The sequence below is a fragment of the Pseudopodoces humilis genome, chromosome 8, assembly GCF_049639895.1.
Source record: "Pseudopodoces humilis isolate 2021_Gansu_Grassland_sample_001 chromosome 8, ASM4963989v1, whole genome shotgun sequence".
Classification (NCBI taxonomy): domain Eukaryota; kingdom Metazoa; phylum Chordata; class Aves; order Passeriformes; family Paridae; genus Pseudopodoces; species Pseudopodoces humilis.
Window position 1 is genome coordinate 36,351,359 of NC_142207.1, and position 12,534 is coordinate 36,363,892.

Consider the following 12,534-nt stretch of genomic DNA (forward strand, 5'->3'; position numbering starts at 1 on the left):
AAGGAAACTAATGGGGGGGCTGAAAGTAACGGGGGGCGGGGAATGAAACTCTCGGGGTTAGAAACAGAACTAAGGGGGTGGGCGCCGCGATACTGACACTGATAACTGAGGGACAGTTTTAAAGTAAAAAATGAGAGATTTTGATCAGATACAAGAAGAAATTGTTTACTTTGAGGGTGCTGAGGCCCTGGCACAGGGTGCCCAGAGAAGCTGTGGCTGCCCCTGGATCCCTGGAAGTGTCCAAGGCCAGGCTGGACAGGGCTTGGAGCAACCTGGGATATCTGAAGGTGTCCCTGCCCATGGCACGGGTGGGACTGGGTGGGCTTTAAGCTCCCTTCCAACCCAAACCACCCCGTGATTTCTGCGGGGAAAAAAAAAAAAATAAAATAAAAAAGGAAAATATGAAGGGGGAAAGCCTGAAGCTCCCTTTCCTCGGAGGAGAAGCGGCGGGCAGGGCTCGGCCCACCCCGGGCCGTGTCCAAGGTAACGCCGCGGCCGCCGCTTCCTCCAGCGGCCGCGGGCGGCTCGGGCCGGGCCCGTGTCGGTGCCGGCCCTGCGGGACTCGGGCTCGGTGCCCCGGGGCTCCAGGGACCTGTCGGTGCCGGCCCTGCGGTTCTCGGTGCCCCTCGCCCACGGCTCACCCTCGGTGCCGCTCCGGCTCTCGGCGCTCAGCATGTCCCAGGCGTGAGTAGCCCGGGGCGCGGGGCTGAGGGGCGGGATCCCCTCACAGGGGGTAAAACACAGCCCGGAGGGGAGGCGGGTGCACAGCACAAAGCGACCGCGTCGTCTGAGGAAAACCAGGCAAATGTTAATATTATCCACTCAGCCCCTTTGCACAAAAGGTTCCTCTCTTTTACAGCCCACAATTCGCACGGCGTGTCTCCTTTTCCCCCAGTAATTTCAGCACAGCGCAAAGCTTTACGCGTCCGTCTGCAATAACCAGACAGCAGTGACGGCGCTGGATAAAAGTGCTCATTCCCCCAGAAACATCACTCCAAGCACACATATTAAGCAAGTATTCTTATTATTGCTGTGCTACAGTGCTGGGAGCTGAACTGTGAGCATCTTCCATGGTGTTATCCCTCAGTGTTGTGCTGTTTGCTGCTTCCAACTCCAGCAGCACAGCCCAGTTCGGGGAGGCTTTTTTCCTCAGTTCTAAACTGCATTTCACTGTTCAAGTTCAATGAATAACAGTGCATTAGAGAAAAAAAAAATGTAGAAAACACCTCAGGGTTGTTTTACTACCTCCCTCTGCTCCTGTCCTTCACACTCAACCTGAGCATACCCAAATTGCTGCCCCAGCAGGCTGTCAGCAAAGCCTTTCCTGGCATCCTTCCCATGGTCTCCCCTCCTCTGGGATCACTGGTACCAACCTCAAAGCCCCTTTGTTTCTTTTGCCCAGTATCCTCTTTCCAAACGCCCAGCTTTTTTTCCAGGTAAAATTCCCTCAGATTCTAAAACATCCTTCCACATTCAGAACCAGAGCAGCTCTCCTTGTCACCAACACCTTGGGTTTCACAGAGCGATTAAGGTTGGACAAGACTTGAAAAATCACCAAGTCCAACCTTCAACCAAAATATAATACATCATATCATAAATATCATTAAATGCCACATCTACTTCCAGGGAGGGTGACTCCACCATTCCCCTGGGCAGCCTGTTCCAATGCTTAATTCCTCTTTTCAGTGAAGAATATTTTCCTAATATCCAATCTAAACCTTCTTGGCTTAACTTGAGGCCATTTCCTCTTATCCTAGAGTTTGTTGCCTGGGAAAAGAAGCTGAATCCCCAGCTGACCACAACCTCCTTTCAGGCAGCTGCAGAGAGGAATAAGGTTTCCCCTGCAATTGTTTTCTCCAGCCTTCTTTTCTCCTCATCTGCCTCCACACACTGGCAGGCCCAGCCAGATACCAGTGAAAATGCCACTGCTTTCCAGCTCCTTGGTTCAGGAGAGGAAGGTGGGGTGAGAGGGATAAAGAACATCCCCAAGGGCAGGGCAGAGAGTGTCTGGGGGCTGTGTCCAAGGACAGACCCAGCACAGCCTCCAGTTGGAGGAAAGCTTGGTTAGATCCCTGGTGGGTCCAATGCAGGGCTTGTATAAATCATGCCTAATATTCTTATGGAATCAGTTAAGTGAAGTGCACAAGGTAGTGGAGAGATATCTGAATTGTGCTCTTTAAAAGAAAAAAAAAAAAAACAAAACCAAAAAGAGATAAAGGAAGAAAGAAAAAAAACCCCCAAAAGTGGTGGGTTAACTTCCTCAGAGTTATCTTGGAATCTGTCATTCCTACCCAGTCTCTGAATCATGGCTGCTGTTATTTGAGCCAGATTAACACCAAAGGAATTAAGGTGAGCATAGCTGGAAAAATACTTGTGCTTCAGCTGGTTTGGCTCAGTTTAATTTTAATAGATACAGGGCTTCTTAGCATTTCCCATGGCACTGCCAGCACTGAACAGCAAATCCACATAAACATGATAATATGTCCACACCACATGACAAAAACACATATCCAGTCCTGTTTCTGAGCAAGGTGCTGGTGAGGGACTCCAGTTTGCTGTGGAAGCTCCTTGGCTCAGGTTGCTGTAATGACATTGTAGCTGTGCACAGCACAGGATTTATAGCTGGGCTAATCCAGCCCTTCCTAAACACGAGTCAGAGTTGGATCTCAAATAAGTTACCGAAGCTACTGTGAACGTGGTTGGTTGTAGTGAGGTTATGCCGGCTGGGTACCATAAATCAGAGTTGTTTAGCTTGGAAAAGCCCTCTGAGATCATCAAGTCCAACCATTCCCCAGCACTGCCAAGCCACCACTAACCCACATCCCCAGATGTCACATCCAAATGGCTTTTAAATCTCTCCAGGGATGGGGACTCCACCACCTCCTTCTCTCCATGAAGAAATTTTTGCTGATATCCAGTCTATCCTACATCCTCCCTGGAGCTAAATGAGGTTTACAGGAAGGCTGGAGAGGGACTTTTCACACAGGTATGAAGTCATTAGGACAAGGGGGAATGGCCTTAAGCAGAAGGCCAGGTAAAGATTGGATATTAAGGAGAAATTATTCCCTGTGGGGGTGGGCAGGCCCTGGCACAGGGTGCCTAGAGAAGCTGTGGCTGCCCCTGGATCCCTGGAAGTGTCCCAGGCTAGGTTGGATGGGGCTTGGAGCAACCTGTGTGCAAAGTGTCCCTGACTGTGGCAGGGGGTGGAACAAGATGATCTTTAAACTCCCTTCCAATCCAAACCATTCCATGCTTCCATGACTCTACAAACCTTTCCTTGTGCAACTTGAGGCCGTTCCCAAGGTATTTTAAATGCCATGTGACAAAAATGACTTACAACAACCTGCCTTACCTGAAGGCAGTGAGGCGGGGAGCCGATAACGAAAGGGGATTATGAGAAAGAACTTTGGTTCTTCAGAAATAGAAATGCTACCCAGCTTTCCTTGATCTTGAGGTAAACCTTGAGTTCTGAGGTGTGTTCACCATCCTCAGGGTCCTGTGATTCTAAGAAGTGTGGGCTAAAGCAGAAGATTAATTCCACTGCCTCAGGAAAGCCCTGTGTCAGGGCAGAGAGGATGCTCAGAGAGCAGCAATGTTCTCTTAGGGTCACTAAGTCCAGCAGCCAGCCAGGGGAAAAGTCAGCATGTCCAGACATGCCTTGCATTTTCTAGGGACAGTCTCAGCACTCTGGAGGGAATAGAGCCAGTAAGGGTGATTAAAAAGTGCTGGAGTATCTCACTTCCCAAAGCACTCAGCCCCAGCATTTGCATGCAGACGTACCTTCTGTTCCAGACACTGGAGATTCGCAGAGATGCTGCTGCATTTATGTTTTCCTGCCGTGTTTCCTCCTCTTTTATGGATTTGTTTACCCTCTGCTTGACCCGTGGGATCCTGACCAGTGATTTCTTACCTTGCCCCTGACAGCCCTAGTCCAGACACATTCAAAGCCGAGTCTTGGCACTGCTACCACTCCTGCCAGGTTTTAATCAGCTACAAGACATTTGCCACTGCCACCAAGGAGCTTTAAACAATCAAAGCGCTTTAAAATTTAATCTCGTGTCACAAATAGAATCTACATTAATTCACTGGTTAAATATTGATCTAAGACAAGACTCTGAGCATCTCCCTTCCTACTTCCAACAGAAACAACCAAAGCAGAGCTCTGTGTTTTATATCACGTCCCCAAGGCTCAGCTGAAGAAAATTAAGGCTGCAAAACCCAAATGTGAAAAAATGTCAGTGCAACTTCTAATCCCCTCTCCTCTCCCCACCACGTTCTGTGGCTGCATTACGATGCAGTTTCTGATGCTGTGATCACATCCTATTTTCTTCCCACGGGGCCCCAGCCTCATTCAGCCATTGGGCCGTTGTTGAATATTTCTTTTTATCCCCTCATTCAGCGTCTGGCCCCAGGCCATATTCTTCAAATTCCATCCAAACGCCACAATTATTAGCTTCCTCCTGGGCATTCCTTGCATGTTCTCTCTCATACATCTCCCAAGCAGTCACAGATTCATCTCTGCCCCTCTTTCCACCCCTGGTGAGCATTAGCACATCATCTTGCTTATGTTAAAGCAGGAAATCAGAGACAGGATCAAATTGATCACAGCTAAGACTCAAAGCTGCAACTCCCTCCTGTGCCTCCCTTCATCCTTAATGAGCAGGTAGGGAAAGATCTTGTGTATTACTCCTTCAAGTGTCTCCTCTGGGAAAAAGCATTGTCAGTGGAAATATCCCAGCAGCACTTGTGCTGGAAAACAGGGAAAGAAAAGGCCCCAGTTTTCAAGAAACCGAGTAGATGGTGTCAGCTTTGAGCTTAAAGCCTGCTGCTCCCGGCAGGGGTAGAGCAGCACCCAGACACAGCCCTTGATGCACGGAATTGTAGGCAGCTGGATGGGTAATTGCCCCTTCCTTTTCTAGGGAAGAGAGGGGTAAAAAGAAAAAAATTACGTAGGATGGTTAAAGCCGAAATACGCTTTGTTGCCAGAAGCAGTTAAGTGTGTTATAGGCAAATCCTGCTTGGAAGGGAAAATTCCACTTGCAAAGGAGAGGAGGCTGCTGTTCATATAACACAGAATAGTTTGGGGCTGGAAGGGACCTCAAAGCCCATCTCCTTCCATGCCTTGGCATGGGCAGAGGCACCTTCCACTATCCCAGGGTGCTCCAAGTCCCATTCAACCTGGCCTTGGACACTTCCAGGGATCCAGGGGCAGCCACAGCTGTGCCACAGCCTCCCCACCCTCATAGGGACAAATTTCTTCACAATATCCCACCTAACCCTGCCCTCTGGCACTGGGAAGACATTCCATGCCTTGTCCTGTCCCTCCAGGCCCTTGTCAATAATCTCTCTCCATCTTTCTTGCAGGTTCCCTTCAGGTACTGGAAGGCTGCAATTAGGTCATCCCAAAACTTCGCCAGCATTCCCAATTCTCTCAGCCTTTCCCCATGGAGCTGCCCCATCCCTCTGATCATCCTGGTGCTTCCTCTGGACTCTCTCCACAGCTCCAGGTCATTCCTGTGCTGGCCCCAGGGCTGGAGGCAGCTCTGCAGGTGGGGTCTCACCTGAGCAGGGCAGAGGGGCAGAATTCCCCCTTTCCTGCTGCCCACACTGTGGGATCAGCCCAGGGCACGCTTCTCCTGCTGACCCCAGAGGGAAGGGCAGCCCCCAGCCCCGGCAGGAGCTGCAGCCTGAGGGACAGGAGGGCAGCCTTTGGAGCATTGGACAGCCAAAAATAGCATTTCCCACACCTTAATTGCTTTGCCATGTAGGAAAACGGGGTTTTGTCAGAAAACTAGAAGAAAACAGTCTTTTCCTGCCAGCCTTGTGAGTTTGGCTGGAGCAGGTGCTTGAGACCTGCTGATGTGTGTTGCTGCTGCTGCTGTTCCATGAAGCTGCTTCCTTGCCTTCCCTGTGGTTTCCCATTACATTTCTGCCACACAAATCTTTTATTCCCCCTTCACTTTCTGTCATAGTATCCAGGACTGAAATTGGAGATGACAGAAGCACAGAGCTGTTCACGTTAACAATGCCAGCAGGCTGTGTGTTTTCTTCTCTTGTCACAACCAAAGCCTACTGAGGTTTAGCCTTTATTTTCCCCCAAATGCTTCCAACTCTGTAAAACATCGTGGCTGGAGCAGGCCTGCTTAAAAAGTCATCTGGCAGAGTCACATTCACCACCAGCTGAGAAGTTTGGCATAATTGTGAGACTAATCTTATTTTGGGAGCAAGGCAGGCTTAAACAGGCTCACGAGCCTGAACTGCTCCAGACTGCAGGCTAAAGGCTTTGAAATCAGCAATTAATTCCGACAACATTTCAGTCAGTTTGGTTCACAGAATCAGTGCCGAGTTGGAAAGGACCCACCAGGGACATCAGTCCGACTGCTGGCCCTGCACAGGACACACCAAGAGCCCCACCCTGTGCCTGAGGGCATTGTCCAAACACTTCTTGAACTCAGACAGGTTGTGTCATAAGGCCACACTCATCTCAGATTCTGCCTGGGCCTCTCCAACACAGAAAATGTTTGCCTATAATAGGACAAAAGAGAAAAGAGGGGCTACTCCTATAATGTAATCACCACGCAGTACCTGTGAGGGAACAGGTAACTGCTGACCTGAATCAGCCAGCAGTCATCCTAAACCTGGTGACTTTTAGAAAGAGAGGAAAAAAAAAAAAAGAAAATCAGCAGCAGCATTAAAAACCCTTTTTCCTCTCAGGGCCTCACTTTCCCCTCCCAACCTTTGTCTCTTGTTTCTTTATTTTGCAAAGGCTGCAGGGCAGGGTTTCCCTCCCCCGTGTTTGCCCAGGGTTTAGCACAATGCCTGACCTGTCAGGCTCTGAGTGTGGTGAGGGGACCCTGAGGAGTGGCCCCTGTGTGCACTTCCTTGTCACCAACCCCACATCTCGGTCCCCTCTGCCCCTGTGTTCTGTGCCAGGCTCCTTGAGCCCTGCTCCACATCCCCTTGCGCTCACAAACCCTGTGGCGCTTTCTGCAGCCCCCAGCACAGCCCAGTCTCACTTGTGAGAAAAAATCCAAGGTGGGTTTGCAGTGGCAGCAGAGGTTCCTTCAGCAGTGTTTTAACACACGCCATTTAGCGCTCCTTTAATCACACAGGAGTTTCCAAACGAGGTGAGGAAAGCTGGAGTCAGAGTCAAATGTTTTCCCTTCCACCTCCTTCCATCCCTCAGGATAAACCAGTGAGACCCACACAGCGCTGCACTACTGCTGCTTCAGCGTGGGAAGGCTGGAGATATTCCTGAGGGCAGCCCAGAAAAACCAGGCATCAAAGAAGCCAGAGACAAACTGTGCCATGTCCTGGAATAACAGGAATAGTGTTCCTTTGGCAGTGAGTAAAACACAGAGACGCTCTGGGGAGAAGGAGAAAAGCCACACAAAGGTAACCCCACTGATGCCAGATTCTTCTCCTGGCTCAGGAGTGGCCTGAGGGACAGTCTGCATGCTCAGCACAAACCCTTCCAAGAAGGGCATGCTTAAGCCTTAAAACCAGTCCAACACCAGTAAGCAGGCTCACCTCAGCTGGACTCAAAACCAACAAGCTTTTCCAAGTGTTAGGAGAGATGGGTAAAGCAAACATGCAAAGTTAGAGGGCCCTACAACACTGAAACAAGGCACGTACAATTTGGCAGGATTTTAAACATCTCTGTAACTTTAGCAGGAGAAAAACCCCTATGTTGTTAAGCTTCACTCTAAATAAGGAGAGCAGGCTTTATTTTGAGCAATAAAAGGGAGATTTGAACTGGCAATCAGGCTATGGGCAAAAGAAACTTCTTAAGCCCATGTTTTAGGCTCTGTTTCTACTTTGTGGGAGTGCAGAGAAGGGACATCAGTGAGGAGTTAAAGCTCTGACCTTCCCTCCAGGCTGTGAGCTGCCAGAAATCACTCTGGGGACTCTGGAGTTCAGTCACTTGATGTGTTTCTTCCTCATCCCGTTACAGCATTGCTTACTTTCCCCATAACACCCCTATTTGGGAGTTGCTATGACAATTTGTAGCATTACTTACAGTGCTCTATGCACAGAGAGATTAAAGAGAGAGTTTTCTTTTCCAGCATTTTATTTTTTTAAGCCTTGAATAGGAAAGTTAGGCTCAGTCCTGCTAATTACCTGCACTAATAGGTGAGTTAGAAGCTCTAATCCAACCTGAATTTGATGGCATATCCTTGGGCACAGACACAGCTCAGAACAGAAGTGAGCCTGTGAGGTGGACCAGTAACAGTAAATAAAAACCCAGTGCATTCAAGGCTACCTTGTCCTCCCCCTGCAGCGTGTGGAAGCAATTTTGAGGGAGTTCACAACTTAATGCAAAGGGACACTGGCAAATAGGCAAAAATTCCAGTAGGGACCTAGGGATCACACGCTGTCTGACTCACAGGCAAGGAGAGGCAGTGCTCTCCTTTGCTTTTAAGGCGTAACCTTGAAGTTACTCCTCCTGACTACCCTGAGCTCTAAAGCTGAAGGGCTCATCTGCTTCACAGCAGCCCTGCCAAGTCTCCCAAAAGGTGCTACAAACACCAGGCACATCTCATCCTTCAGACTAGTCCAGAAGGGCTCACATTTGGGCACCAGTAAAACCTGAAATAACCATTTTAATCCTATTTTGGGGATCTGTCCTCTAGTTTTTAATCAGGGTGAAGCAATGCAATGCTCAAATCAGGTTTCTGCTTGCCCTGTCCTCTTACCCAGTATCTGATGTCCCCATCTTCTGCCTAAGAAACTTGGGGGTCAGTCCCCCAAGGTGTCAGTCACCCTGAACACAGCAGGTACACAGCATTATCAGCTACAAATTTATCACCTTCACATCAACCGTTGCCTTCAGCACTTCATTTTCCAGTGGGCCCGTCCTTTCTCTTGCCCTCATTTACCCAAAATGCTGTTGCAAAAGCCATGACCATCCCATAATATCCGTAGTCTTAACATCTGACCCGCAGCAACCGTGCTTGCAGTCATCCCAGTGCTTATCTGATAAACTGATGCTTTATGGAAGCAATTACGTCCTATCTGCAGTGCCTCATGGTAACGTCCTCCGAAAAGCTGCAGTGCTCCAGCCCCCTCCTCCCTCCACAAGCCATTCCCAATATAAAAAGAAACTGGATATTAGCTGGCTCAGCAGGAGGAACCACTTGACATTCCTCAGTCAGAGGAGGCAGAGAGGGAGATTATTATAAATCAGAGCGGACAGTCGCTTCTCGGTGCGGCGCGGTCCGGCGTCTCCGCGCGGTAACCTGCAAGGGAAAGGCTCCAGCCCGAGGATCCCCAGGACTCAGAAATCAGCTGGATGGCTGTGGGGACACCCCACAGGGCTGGGCTTCCTCAGAGGCTGACAACCTCTGCACTATCTGTCAGAAATCATGCAAAGTACACACAAAACCCGCATGCCTCGCATCCTTCCGTGTCCCAGCTCAGTGCTGGCCTTGCTTGTCCCCATCTTCTCCCTTCTGCCCGGATTGTTCTGTTTATCTCCTGCACCTGGGTTAATTGCTGCAATTGACTGATACGGGTGGTGCAATGGGATGTAAATGAAGTAGGGGGGGAAAAAAAGGAAGGGGAAAGACCTGGGTGGGCTGGAGAAGCATTAGGAAAAGCAAGGCCAGCTGCATCCTGCAGAAAGCCAGCTCAGCTGAAGAGTATAACACACCCTTTAAAATGTTAATGGTGAAAATTCAATAGCAGCGTTTGGGTTGTTGGTGCTTTTGCTGACTGTCACCACCCAGGGCATGCAGGGCACCCCGTGCTCAGGGCACTCGAGGGCTGGAGTTTGTCCTGTGCCAGCCCACACATCCCTCCTCTTGCAGCACAAGTCTTGGGTCACTCTGACCTCCAGGATGGGAATGATAAAATCAGCTCACAGAGCTCCAGCATTTATTATCATGCACAAACAATGCTAACATCTGTCCAGCTCTCTGGTCAAGATAAATACACCAACACCCCCGCCTTGCAAGGTCTGCTCTCAAAGCTCATCCAACAAAAGGCAGAGCCTTTTCTCATCCTAGAAACAGCAACTTGGTTCAGCACATGGATGGGTCTAGATTGCACCATCGAGGCCAATGGCCTTCCTTCCTAGGATTAAGGAGCAAGTCAGCTGTCCCTGTTTCCATAGCCACTGTTTTCCCCTCTGCATGACAATGTGCATCAACGGGTTTTCTCCCAATACAACCAAGTCTCAGTGCAGAAGGAATTTCCTTGCTCTGTTCCTAGAGAGGCATTTTCAAAGATGAAAGATTTTTAACACTTAAAACTGCCAACAGTCTCCATCTGGCAAAGGAGAACAGGACCTAGAAGTGTCTTCACTGCCACAGGTTTTATTAACACCTTCCATGACAAACCTGCTGTTTGAGCCCACTGCTGAATAAAAACTTCACTGCTTGTTTCTTGCTCCTTTAGGCTGATCCCCCAGGATATTCTGAGCTGTTTTTCCCGTAAAAAGCCACTGATAACCACTCCATGCTCACATCAGAACTCCACCTCTTCCTACCAAACCTACCAAGGGAGCAGCATTATTGCTTCTGGAAATGGAGATGGCCTGAGGTGACAGCTTCCATGCCACATAATTCCATAGCCACCAGACCAGATATTTAGCAATTCCTTGGAGTGCAACAGTTGCTACCATAGAAATAAATCAAATTATTTTCCTGACCTCACATTTGAATTAGGGCCCACAGCTTCACTCCAGCACTGGCACCAACCCCACCCTTACCCTGCAGTTAACTCCAAGCAACCACTTCAGAAAGGCAGAACAGCTTTAGAAACATGAATTGGTCATCATCCCAAAAATGCAGAGCCTCAAATAGTCCTTCCCCTATTAAAAGGCATTGGAGGGAGACACCTTTTCAATTAAACCATCTTCTCAATTAGCACAACTGACTAAAACTCCTGGCACTGTTGGGGGTTGTAACTTCAAGCATTTGAAGGATGCTTCAAGCGTTTTAGAATGAAGCTGAAAAGCTTTAACCTTTTAAGTTTGTTTTAATAAAACGGCATTTTAAGATTCCTACTTTTAAAACAAACTCAGAAACTTCTGCTAATGGTTTTCAAAATACTTTTTAGTTAAAAATTTCATTATAAATGTAATGGCTCACACTTCCAGGCTCGCTTTCACGTCAGGTTGACACAATCTCCTCTTTCCAACCAGCACTTACATCAAGATGTGGGCAGACACCCAGAGAGAGCTGGACACCATGCTCCAGAGAGAAAGAGAGGAGTTCCTCGAGCCAGAGGAGGACCGTGAGAAAGCGATGAAGATGTTGGCCACTGCCTACATCCAATATCTGGAAATCTTCCGGAAGCTGGAGGCGGCCCACGACCACCTCATCCACCAGCAGAAGCGGGCGGCGGTTCGGCAGGTGCTGGATGGGGTCATCGGCCGCATCCTGGAGATCAAGAAAGAGATGGTGGCCCTGGAGAACTCGGAGTGTCACTGCCTGGACGGCATCCTGATGGATCTGAAGCGTGTCCCGGTAGGGCTGCCTCCATTATCAGCTAATTCACAGGGAAGATTTTGTTTTATTCTTAGGCCTGATGTGTCAAACAAACGCCGCCCTTAGGGAGGGCCTGCTGCCTCTCTGGGGTCACCAGGAAACTTCCAAGTTTTTCACAGCCCATGGACATGATCTTCCATGCAGAGGGCAGGGAAAGGGTAACACATAGCCTGAGGGTGATCACAAAAGTTTTCAGGGCTTTGGGACATTTAGTAAAGAATTCTGGGGCACAAGTTATTTTTGCCTGACACTTCCAGTTGAAAGCAGCAATATTGAAAGAAACAGATGGCTCCCCAGCTGATGTCACCACCATAATTTTGGGGGTTTTGACGGTGGAATGGCCTGTGCAGTGCCAGGAGTGCTGGTATCAGATGGTGCTCACCTTTCTCAGCAAGGGAGGGGAGTCTTTGGGCGGTGGGACCAGGTGACCCTTTGTGGTCCCTTTCAATTTGACCCATTCCATGATTCCATATTATTACTTATCACAGAATCCCAGAATGGTCTGGGGTGGAAAGGACCTTAAAGGCCATCTCATTCCACCCCCTGCCACAGTCAGGGACATCTTCCACTGTCCCAGGCTGCTCCAAGCCCCATCCAGCCTGGCCTTGGGCACTTCCAGGGATCCAGGGGCAGCCACAGCTGCTCTGGGCACCCTGTGCCAGGGCCTGCCCACCCTCACAGGGAACAATTCCTGCCCAATAACCCATCTAAACCTACTCTCTTGTCAGTCATAACTTGACAGCTTTGCTGTTACGTGTCAGGAGCTTGGCTCTGCCAGATTTTAATGTGGGGTGGGATAGAAAATGGGCCACTGATAAGTAAAGTAGAGTCCTCTGCATGCTGCCCTTCAGCATGGTGAATGTGACAGTGAGGAAAAGTGTGGAAGCTGTGCTTTAAAAGCAAATTAAAAAGAAGAAAATGAGCTGGCAAAGGGTGTTGCTTCTCTCGCAGACAGCTCCATCTATTGTCACATTCAGGTACCGCTGCTTTGCTAAAACCAGCTGGAATTCCTGCTTTTTTTAGGATCCCAGCTCTGAGATCA

The 12,534-nt window shown here is 49.2% G+C and overlaps 1 protein-coding gene across 1 annotated transcript in view; it reads left to right on the forward strand.

Annotated features, from left to right (window-relative positions):
- The first annotated feature begins 559 nt into the window (after positions 1 to 559).
- Positions 560 to 12,534, forward strand: part of DRC11 (dynein regulatory complex subunit 11) — a 99,656-nt gene continuing 87,681 nt past the window's right edge. The window contains exons 1-2 of the mRNA XM_088058984.1: positions 560 to 684; positions 11,147 to 11,471. Of these exons, the coding sequence (XP_087915110.1) occupies positions 674 to 684; positions 11,147 to 11,471 (336 nt within the window). The 5' untranslated portion in view covers positions 560 to 673. The remainder of the gene's footprint in view (positions 685 to 11,146; positions 11,472 to 12,534) is intronic.